Source organism: Cupressus sempervirens, chromosome 6 (genome assembly GCF_028749045.1).
Source record: "Cupressus sempervirens isolate cs-2001-9-10 chromosome 6, ASM2874904v1, whole genome shotgun sequence".
Lineage (NCBI taxonomy): Eukaryota > Viridiplantae > Streptophyta > Pinopsida > Cupressales > Cupressaceae > Cupressus > Cupressus sempervirens.
In genome coordinates this window covers 35,574,653-35,586,650 of record NC_143123.1, presented here as the reverse complement: position 1 = coordinate 35,586,650, position 11,998 = coordinate 35,574,653, and the positions used below count along the sequence as shown (strand labels likewise).

Here is an 11,998-nt window from a genome sequence, read left to right as displayed (position 1 = left end):
GGTGTATGATTAATTTTTCTGCTTGCCACACTAGTGGTATAATATAATTTAAACAAAAATAAAATTGATATGCATACTTACATATCATCTTCCTTAAAAAAATTGAGAAACTAAATTTAATCCATGTTGCAACCATAACTCATTATCAACAATGAGATTGTTAACTAACACTAATTCAACAACTATTTTCTTTTCTTGTATAGTTTTAGACTATTTCCTAGAACGAGTTGATTGTTTCTAATTCTTGGTATTTCATTTGATCATATGGAATCAATCACTATAATACTCTATATTTATGTCTTTTTCCTCAATGTAAATATAAAAGACATTTACAATTTGTCATGGTGTTAGAGCTATAATGATCTTAGCAACTCCTTTCCTTTTTATTTTCTTTTCTCACCTTCAATGTACCATTTCTGATCATTGCTAACATGGAAGTCTCTTTTATGGCCTATCACATTTCTTTAGTTAATACCAATAGCATCCCACTCAATTCCATGAGCCATTACTTCCTTCATAATTTTGACAACCTAGGCATCATTTTAGTCTCTCGTACCTTGATAGGAAACATTTTTTCTAGTTGGAGTAGAGCCATGTGAATGGCATTGAGTGCAAAGAACAAGTTGGGCTTCATTGATGGGATCATTCCCAAGTCATATTCATATTTGAATCTAGAAGATTTTTCTCTATGGTAGCATTGCAATGATATGTTTCTCTCCTAGATCTTCAATTCAGTCAATGTAGAGATTTCCAACAATGTCATCTACATGGATTCTACTTCAAAGGTATGGGAAGACTTAATTGAGCATTTTTCTCAAAGCAATGCTCCTCATCTCTATCAAATTTTGTGAGCCATTTCATCTCTTAGAAAAGACCAATCTTTGATGGCTTCTTATTTTAACAAATTGAAGGGATATTGGGATGAATTGGCATATTATTCATCCCTTCCCTCATGTACCTATGGAGTGATGAAGACCCTTCACAATCATGATCAAGAAGAGAAAGTTCCCTACTTTCTAATGGGACTTAATGACTCTCATGTTGTTGTTCATGGAAAAATTCTAATTATGAATCCTCTTCCTTTGCTTAATAGGACATATGTCCTTGTTTTACAAGAAGAAAAATAGAGAGAAATTGCCAACTCTTTCTGCAATTCTAATAGTGTAGCTCTTGAAGTGAACCATTCTTCCTCTAGTTCTCACTCCACTCTGAACTCTAGAACATATGGTCATAGATGAGGAAAAGGAAAAGAATGGTCTATCTATGACCATTATCAGAGCCTTGGCCTTCTTGGAATTGGTCACTCCATTGATCAGTGTTATCATCTACATGGTTATCTACCTGGCCATCCCAAGAACAATAATTCCACCAAAGGTTTTCTCAGTGTCGAACCGTCCTCTCACAATGTAACCAAAGATGTATCTACTGCATCATTCACTCTAGCATAGTATAAGAAAACTCTAGCTTTGCTCCATAAAGGTACCTTCCATAGCTCAACAAATATTGCAAGTACTTATTGCCATTCCTCCACTTTCATTGCTTCCTTCTCTATTTTCAACACTTTTTAAAAAACCTCATGGATCATTGACCCCTGGGTATTGATTACATGATTTATTCTTTGGATTTTCTCACAAGTGCCCTTCCCTTTCTACTTCTAATCATGCTACCACTTTACATTTGGATGATGTTTTCCATGTTCCAACATTCAATATTAATTTGATATCTATTAGAAAACTCACTCAAACACTTCATTGTTTTGTTACTTTCTTTCATTAATTTTATTTTTCTTAGGACCTTGCAATGAGAACGACGACTGGATTGGGTAAAGAAGTTGGTGACCTCTACCTATTCAACCTGACACCCTCCAACTTACATAAAGTTTTTGCCACTTTCAATAAAGCCTCACCTCATATTTGTCATCAATGTCTAGGACATCCATCTCATGCTTGACTAAAACATCTCGCATGAATGCTACTTGATATTAGTTTTGGCACTTCTTTATTTTGTGAATTTGTTCCATTCTCAAAATAAACTCGTCTTCCATTTCTTTTGAGTTCCATAAATTCTAGTCAAACCGTTGATCTCATTCATTGTGACATTTGGGGTGGTCATTATGTTTCTTCATTATCTCTTGCTCATTATTTCCTTACCATCACGAATGAATTTTCCCATTGTACTTGGGTTTAACTTGTGCATTTTAAATCTATAAGACATGCCCTTCTAAATAAAGAAATAATTTCATGGTTGAAACTCAATTTGGTCACCAAATTAAATGCATTCATTTTGACAATGGTGCAAAATTTTTTTCCCATGAGTTATATTCCTTCTTTTGTTATCATGGTGTAATTCAACAACATAGTTCTGTAAATACTCCACAACAAAATATTGTTGTTGAATGCAAACACCGTCATCTCTTCAATGTTGCCTAAGTACTTCAGTTTCATGCCTCCTTACCCATGACTTTTTGGGGTGAATACATTCTCATAGCCACTTACCTTATTAAGAGAATGTCCATAAACCTTCTTTCAAGAAAAATTCCCTATAAGATTTTATTTTAGATTTCACTTACCTATGGTCATCTACATGTTTTTGGATGTCTTTGCTTTGCCACTGCTATTTTTGCCAAAGGAAAATTTTCTAGTCATGTACATCATTGTGTATTTTTTGTGTATCCTTATGGACAAAAAGGGTATCATCTTTATGACCTTGATTCTAGAAAAGTACTCACTAGTCAAGATGTAGTATTCCATGAGATTGTATTCCCATTTTCTTCCCATGCAACTCATGACCCACAAACTAAACAACTCATGTTTCCACTTCCTACTCTAGATTTTCCCTTATGGAACACCTCTCCCTTGCCACCAACCTCTATCCCATTAATGGAATTAACTCCCTATTTCAACTCTATCCCTTTACACTTGAACATTCATCAATCCACACAACATAATCAAACTCCTGCTCATCTTCATGAATACCACTGCACCACACTCCCTACTTCCTCTCCCACTTTGATGCCAAATTATCTGTAAGTTCTCACTAAAGGTACTCACTTCCCTTTATCTCATCTTCTCTTGTATGATTTTTTGATCCCTCTTGATTATTCTTTCATTGCTAATATTTTTGTGCAACAAGAATTTGACATGTTGTATCAAGCTATGCAAGACTCACATTGGTGTCAAGCCATGGATGTTGAACTTTCTACCTTGGATACTAACGTCATATGGACTCTAGTCAACTTGCCTCTTGGTCATCACCCAATTTTCTATCATTGGGTTTACAAAATCAAGTACAAATCTAATGGTTCCATAGAAGACTAGAAACTCTGCCTTATTGCCAAAGGATACACTCAATCAGAAGGGCTAGACTATCATGAGATTTTTGCACCAATTACAAAATTAACTATTGTTCATTCCCTTTTAGTATTTGTTGTAGTTCACAATTGGTCTCTCCATCAACTAGATGTCAACAATACTTTTCTTTAGGGAGCTTTGGATGAATAAGTTTACATGGCTCTTCCTCCTAGTCTTGGAAAATTGGGGGAGACGTGCATTTTACACTTGAATAATTCTATCTATGATCTTAAATAATCTTCAAGAAATTGGTTTGCCAAGCATTATTTTGCTCTTCAAGATGCAAGTTCCATGCCCTCCAAGTCTGACTATTCTTTATTTACTTGCAAGAGAGGAGGTTCCATTATAGTTGTCCTAGTCTATGTGGATGATATCATCATTTTTGGGAATGATTCTTTAATCATCACCCACTTCAAACACTTTCTTCAAGATTGGTTCTATATCAAAGACCTTAGCCAACTCAAGTACTTCCTCAGAATAGAAGTGACTTGTTCTAAATAGGGCATTTGCATTTCACAAAGGAAGTATACACTGGATATTTTATCTAATGCAGGTCATCTTGGTGCTCAACCTATAGATTTTCCTACGGAGAAACCACTAAAACTATCTAATGAGGAAAGCCAACTTCTCCACAATCCTTCCTCTTATTGCTGCATGGTAGGGTGCCTTATTTATCTCATAATAACTTGACCAGATATATTTTTTGTTCATACCTTGAGCCAATTTAAGCATACACCTCGTAGATCTCATCTAGGTGCAGCTTTTCAAGTGCTTCAATATCTCAAGGGTTCCCCTAGTCAAGGCCTTTTATATTCAGCCATAAGATCCCTTTCTCTCATGGCTTATTCTCATTCAAATTGGGTGAGTTGTACAATGACACGATGCTCCACAAGATGTTTCTACACCTTACTTGGTGATTCTTTACTCTCTTGAAAAACTAAGAAACACAATATTGTATATTTCTCCTCCGTTGAAGTAGAGAACCCTACCACTAGCTGTGAACTTACATAGATTCATTACCTCCTTCATGATTTGCAGATTTCTCATTCTCAACTAATAGCTTTATGCAGTGACAACAAGTTAGTATTACATATTGCCACCAATCCCATTATTCATGAAAGAACAAAACATATCAAACTAGATTGCCACCTCATGTGTGAGAAAATAAAAATAAAGTCAGGATTAATTCAGACTAATTATGTACCTACTATGCATCCGCTCACAGATATTTTCAGGATGCTCAAAATCTTCGCAAGTTGGGTATTCTTTCATACTCCAACTTGAGGGGGATTTTTAACTAACACAACTTTCTTTGCTTATATAGTTTTAGGCTATTTTTTTTTCTTCAAGAGATTATATCTAAATCTATAAATATTTTTATTATAAAGATTGTTGAAAATGCTGAATAATATATTGAACATTATATCTATAAAGATGAATGATGAGATTGAAAATTTTGAAGGATGTCATCATAACTTCACCTCATTTATTGATTGAACTATGAAATGCATCCTATTATAGATGAATAAAGAAAAGGAACTGTTGTAAATAGTGCCATTGTAATGATCATTTGTAATAAAATATTTCAAAATAAAAGATTGTATTTATAAATTCAATCAAAAGTATATAAACAAGCTCTAAATCTTATGACCAAATTGACAAGTATTCTACATTAAGTATGTTGAAATCCATCATTTAAATTAAATTGTGTGACAAGAGAAAGTTTACAAAAGAATTAAAATCGCTAATTATATTTGATGAAAAACTCCAAGATATTATCATGTCTAATATAAAAGATACACTTATCAACATATAATTTAAAATATATATATAAATATCCATCCAAAGCTCTCCAAATTTCATACAGATCAAGCAAGTTTTATGTACATTCAAATAAATCAGCATTCAAATCCATTGAACATTTTCTACCCTAAATGGAAGAGCTACAAGTTATTGTATGAATATAGTAAACTTTACAACGGACTTTTCTTCTACTACTTGGAGCGACATTGTAAACATAACTTGAAATGTCTGCTTTATTTCATCTCAGTTATGTATTAATGGGATATTCACTGTGCTTGCCAACGCATCAAGACCATAAAGATGAGCGCGACACTCGAATCTCAGCTTACTAACGTCTGTAAATTCATAAAATAATGGCAGTCAATTCCTACGAGTAACTGTACAGATGCAGAAAATATAAACGCAAATTTAATGGTAAACCTAATTTACAAAAGAAAGAATAAGTCGATCAGAAATAATTTACAAACGAAAGAAGGTAACTGCGCAAAAAGGCAGATAGGAAATCACTTAAGCTTTTAAAATTATTAATTAAAAACTCTGTTAAATTTGAGGGTTTGGAAATCTTTTAGGGTCTAATAATAGCTCGCCTTCGAAAATTGAATCGGATTTCTCCTCAAATCTGTGAAAAGAGAAAAATTATCTTTTAATTTACTGACTGATAACCATACTGCAATACTTAGATTAGAACATCTGAACAACAAAATTAAGAACTCAGCAGAATTTTAGGATTTAATAATAGCTCAGCTTAAAACATTGAATCATAAGTCTAATGAAATCTGTGCAGAGAAAGAGGAATTTAATCTTTTAATTTATTGCCAGGATGCAAAGACTATCTGATAAATTAAAGATAAAATATTAAAAAGCCTACATATAGAACATATGGACACTACAATAAAAAAACACTGACTAATTTTAAGGTTTACAAAATCTGTAAAGTTTAATAAATACATCTTAAAACACTGAATCAAAATTCTAATCAAATACATGCAGAGAAAGATATAAAATCTTACATTGACATTGACAATGAGGACGATAGGAATGAGGAAATCGAACACATTGTGAAGCCAAATCATGTTGACATTAACAATAAAGAGGATAGGGTTGACGAAAATGAACACATTGAGAAGCCTAATCACGCTCGTAGTTTGGGAGAAAGAAGGTTTTCTCATCTTCTGAACAAAGGAAAAAAAGGAAAAGTATATTTTGGAGGAAATAGTCACAAAGAAAGATTGGAGTAGAATCTAGATGAGGAGGATAGGTACATCGGGAACATAGATGATGGTGGTTAGGCTGAAGATATTGAGGAAAAAGAGAAAGAAAAAGCAATGAAGATAATTCTGAAGTTGAATGGAAAATATGGTAAATATGGTGTGTGACTCCTAAATCATATTAATAATGATCCTCAAGAGAACATAATATTTTCTATTATTATGCATGAAAAAATTAACTCTCCTAACTTCCAAAGTTAGATATGAGACCTTCTAAAGAGAACTTCTTTCTTGTAAGGCTCTACTACTATGTTGGTGAGTGAGAAAGTTCAATTGAACAATTAATTCATTCTTTTCTCTCTAGGGTGGTTGATGGGATTATGAACAAGGTTTTGTTTGGAGAATTCACAAAAAAATAGGATAAAGAGAAGAGAAGGAAAGATGAGCAATAAAATGAAGAAGAACAATATGAAGAGGACACTGAAGACTAGCATAGGTTTGTTAACATATTTTATAAGAATATTTCTTTGTCTAATGACTAGTTAATTTTTCTTTTAGGTTTTTATTATTATTTTTGATCAAGAAAAATAGGTTTTACAGGTATCCTGAAACCCAAAAGTTCTTACATAACAAAGTGCTGCAAATTAACAAAACAAGCCTAGCAACAAAACAATGGCCAATAGAAAGGTCAGAACAAAAAATAGGCAAAAAGCCAAAAAGAAAAAGACCTACAAAGACAACATAAATCAAAGATGAAACTTCAAAATTATTCACTTACTCCACTGCCTTCCATTTGAGGTCTTGGATAGTCTTTGCTGCTTCATAGGCTCTCTGATTCTGCTTTGCCATGAGCTCCTAGTTTTTCTCACAGGTTCAATCCAAGTGGCTTTGCCTTATGTCCGTTATCATGTCCTCTTCCATTCTATCTTCATCATTTTCCTTCTCATCCTTCTCCATGACAAACCCCCTGGCTTTTAGCTTACCACCAAGACTAACAATGTTTTCAATGAGAGAATTCAAAAAAGTGAGTATCTGATTAATTATGTTGTGGTTGAAAGTCTCCAGATTTTGCATCCTTTTTTCAACCAACCTTATTCAATCCCCCTATTCTATTGGGATCCCTTGCTCATTCTTCTTCCCCTAGCTTTCCATCTATCCCATTCTATCTTTTACCTCCTCCAACTCATGAAAAAGCCATTTAATAGATTGAAAGTTATCAATCATGTTGGTTTTTGCATTGTTGAGAAAATTCATACCCACCTCCCTTGCATTGTCTATCATGGGCACCAGCACTAGTTTTATTAGTTCCTCCAATTAAATCTTACCCTCTTTTTCTTCAAGGATTTGGAGATTCATAACTTCTCTCACAATCCCCATTTTTGAGGTTCTGGCATTGAATTTTTTCCAAGCCATACACCTATCTTTTATTACAACCTCACTATTTCCCTCCTCCATTTTCTCCTTTTCTTGCTCCTATGGGGGAATGGGAAGGGGAGGGAGCATAGAGATCTCTAGACCCATATCATTTTCCCCCTCTAGAGGCATGTCCTCCTCTTTATTCCTCTTCTTATTCTTTTTGGAGTTACCAATCAACTCCTCTCTAGTCTCAACATCCACCTCATTATTCTCCTCATTTGTGTCCATATCTTCTCCTTTGTCATTGTACTAGTCTTCCCCCTAACTAGCTATTTTGGGCACATTTCCCCTAGAGATTTTCCTATAAGGAATGTTACTTGGAGTAGGAGTATCCTTGTCTCTTCACGTAGTTTTCTTCCCTGATGAATGATATTCTTCCTCCTCCTTTGTGCTTAAGCTTTGGATTTCCTTCGTGTTTGATAAGAAATCGGAGCTCCCCATCTCCTTAGAAGTAACCACAACATGAGACAAGGATTTGCTCCTACACTGAGCTTTAAAATATTCATAGAGCAAAAGAAGTGAACCCTCATGCATGGAAGAGTTAGCACTAGGTTTTTCCTTACACTCCAAAATATTCTTGTTAATGGAAGAATACAAGTAAAAAGGAAAAGAAATCTTAGTCCCATAACAAAAATGATTGAGCAAAACAAAATGATGGGTTATAACTCTATCAATCCTCATGTCTAAAGATAAATTCAATGATGGCCCTCAACACATACCTCTAGAGCTTCTTAATCGAGTCCATCTCATATTAAGTCTCACTCTTCACCAACTCCTTCTTATCTGTGTTCTTAGCAAAATCCTTTACTGCATTTGCATAATTTTTTTGTCGCTGTAGAACTTTAAACCCTCATCAGGGATTTTAGTGACATTGGTGATGACCTCCACATTAACATGATGCAACAACCCATCAATCTTAACACTGCCATCCTTCCAAGAATTTACCATGGGATTGGTAATTACTGAGTTATACTCATGAAGCTTGGCAATGTATTTTGCAATGCCTCCCTTTTCAAGTTTCTCCCAAACCTTGGTTCTCTATTTCCATTTGTCTACCTCTCCAACTAGTTCTTTTCTGCTCTGTTCTCCCATCATCTTGGTAAACTGAGTGATATCCTTTTGCATAAACATAGTCCTCTCTTCTCCTTCCTTTGTCCTCTATTTGCTCTATCCAAAACCATCTTTTCTTTCAATTCCATTGGTAAAGAAAATAAGCAACCCATAAAGTGTGGTGATTAGACACCGAATGCGTCATCCACTAGCTCCTCCCATATTTTCAATAAATGCATTGACTTTCACTTATTTTTGCATTGGTTTCCATAATTAACTAGGGATTTCACTCGTACCTTCCTAGATCCTCTCCTAGTTAATTAGGCCTTTTGCAACTGATGGAATATTCCCTCTGGTGTTCCATATCATCGTCATTTATTTCTTGACTACCGGCAAACCAATCAACCACCAAGTTAGACTCCCTATACTCATGACTGACATGAACACTCTCAAATTTGCCAAGTGTTGTGCGGATTTCTACCTTAGTAGTAGTAGTGATAACTTCTCCTTTTCTAGGTTTCTTAACATACGTTATAAGGATTGGGATAAAATTTCTAAGTCTAATGACAAGTTTTACTTTTGGGCTTCCCTTATTGTTACTCTACTTTCTATATGGTAGTAATAAACTTATTATCAATTTTGGGTCGTTACAAAATAGTTTTTTTTTCTGAACTATTGGAACTATAAGAAGATAAAAGCTATCAGTGGTGGCAATATTTTGAGAAATATAAAGCCCATAAGATAGTTTTTGATGATTACCTATGACAATATTAATGTTACTAGTAGTAGTGATAGGTTCACTCTGAAATGACTATAGTTATTTTTGATTAAATTTGTAACTATATGACTTGTTGGCTAGCTCTCCACTGTAATGGCTCTGAGTAATTAATACTTGTTTGTTATAGCCTAAAGGAATCCACTACGTTGTTTCATCCAATAACTAGTAGAAAACAAATGACAAAAAAATGGATTTGCATTTATGACATATCAATTGGTAGAAATTAGAAAAGAGAAAAAGTTAATATCAAATATAAAAATTTCAAGTAGAAATGAAGCGGGGAGTGTTAGAACAAACTATTAGTTTCTCCCACCTAAAAATGAAATAATTGCAACCAAAATTAAATTTAAAAGAGTGAACATGTTGAACTATTTAAAAACTTGAAGTTACTATGGAGGATCCCATTTGATATAAGGGAGCTTGCACTATTAAGCATTTATCCTTGGTTTGAGTTCAATATTAAGGTGTTATGAAAATAACACCTTACACTACAAATGGGGACTGCATGCCCAAATAATGACATAATTTTTTTTATAAGGTTTAATAAACTCATCTTTAAACATTGAATTAAAATTCTAATGAAATATATGCAGAGAAAGATAGACAATATTTTAATTTGTTGACATAATACGAAGAATATCTCATAAAATAATTGTGCAAACAAACATAAAAAATCCTATAGAATCTTTAAATCTTTAAATTTATTGTCAGAACTCAAAGAATATCTGATAGAATAAAGATGACCATACTATAAAACCTAGATTTAGAAAACTGAACAATATCTGATAGAATAAAGATGGCCATACTATAAAACCTAGATTTAGCAAGCTGAACAAGGAAATAAAAATATCTGATATATTTTAAGATTTAAAGTTTTTAGGGTTTAATAAAATCACCTTAAAATACTGAATATAAATTCTAATCAAATCTGTGCAGTGAAATATGATGAAAAAAATGTCGACTAAAATTCAGATAAGCATCAAAATGGAAAATATATGATAAATGTTAAGATCTATCTCCAAATTTTTAGGGTTTGATACTCACATCAGACCACTGAATCAAATTCTAATTAGGTATGTTCATAGAAAGAAAGAAAATCTTTGAACCTTTTAATTTATTCACAAATTGAAAAACAAATCTGATAAAATACAGATAGCCATAGCATTAAACTTTCATTGAGAGCTTCTGACAAACAAAATAGAAAATGCTGGCAAAGTTTCAAGGTTACAAACTTTTTAGGGTTTATTAAATAACTTTTGAAACTTTGAATCAAAATTCTATTGAACTTCTTAAATCTTCAGCAAAATTATGCTGGTTTGCGTACCTCTTGATCTTTGTTCCGGGCTGCCGTTCTACATCCACTTCTTTTCCCTGTAGACCTCTCTTTTTGTAGTCCATGTGATCACATCCTGATCCAATGTGAGCGTAGGATGAAGCATTGAGTGGGAAGTTGAGCAGAGCTCTCGATCCTCTCATTCTGAAAGTGGCAGAGTCATATGCAGTTGCAGAAGCCTCCGTAGTCTCAAAAGTGCCAAGCCAAACGCGAGCCCCATGCTTTGAGGAATTCCTTATCTCCACCGCAAATTCCCCCATGGGCGGCGCCGCACTCCTATGTAATGTTTCTCTATTGCAGTCTCCCTTATTATGCCGCCCTTTTCTACATTCTCAGGAGTCGTATGTTTTCCAACAACTGATGAAGTTATGGTTTCTTTGAAATCTGGGTTAATTTGAGCAGAGGGTGAAGTGGGTGGGGATGAATCGCCCAACAAATAGGAGATATGTTGCAGAGCTGCATTATATTCCTTATATTCCTCAGTTGTCATCGTAGAAAACTTGGTTTTGATCACTCGAGGCGGCGGCGGTGGCGGCTTATAATGGTATCGTTATGCATGAATTTGTTGCAATTTGAATGAAAGAATGGTTAAGAAGGGTTTCTAAGGAGGGATAAAAGCTCTACTTGTACGATGACAAGCTTTCCCAATCACAGAGAAAAGTGGTGGACAGGTGGTGGCTAAGATTGACTTGGAATTGTGTTTGGTTGAAATGAAAGCACGGTGAGCCAATCTTCAATAATTTCGATTTGTCTCCCTCGTTCATTTGTTTGTGATGCATCTATTTTGCTGCAAACCTTTTTTCGGAATCTTTCGGAAGTTTTCAATATGGACTGTGACATGGACTGGGACGTAGATGTGAAAGGTTTGGAGTCATATACATTGTATCTAACAAATGTCATTTATTATTTTAGATGTGGATAATATGTGAAAACAAGTTATTTTTTTATAATTATTCAATTAATAAATTATGTATATGTTAAATGTCTATAATTTTTTTAACACCTACTTTTATTATAAATATGATTCAAAGAGTTGACTGAAACATGGGTAGACATCTTT

General features: G+C 34.0%; 1 protein-coding gene across 1 annotated transcript; it reads right to left on the bottom strand.

Moving 5' to 3' along the window:
* Positions 1-5,152: 5,152 nt before the first annotated feature.
* On the bottom strand, positions 5,153-11,514 carry LOC149550962 (ethylene-responsive transcription factor 6-like). Its single transcript, XM_089789607.1, has 3 exons — positions 10,930-11,514; positions 5,741-5,772; positions 5,153-5,488 (listed from the first exon to the last, which is right to left on the bottom strand). The coding sequence occupies exons 1-3, from the start codon at positions 11,196-11,198 to the stop codon at positions 5,397-5,399; spliced, it is 393 nt and encodes a 130-aa protein (XP_089645733.1). The 5' UTR covers positions 11,199-11,514; the 3' UTR covers positions 5,153-5,396.
* Positions 11,515-11,998: the final 484 nt, after the last annotated feature.

Bases quoted from the DNA above. Each gene is read 5' to 3' on its own strand.
- LOC149550962 (XM_089789607.1), bottom strand. From the start codon at position 11,198: ATGGGGGAATTTGCGGTGGAGATAAGGAATTCCTCAAAGCATGGGGCT. The intron at 5,773-10,929 runs GTACGCAAACCA...CTCTTTTCACAG, and splicing joins CCCGGAACAAAGATCAAGAG to ATTTGAGGAGAAATCCGATT. The intron at 5,489-5,740 runs GCGAGCTATTAT...ATGAATTTACAG, and splicing joins ATCCGATTCAATTTTCGAAG to ACGTTAGTAAGCTGAGATTC.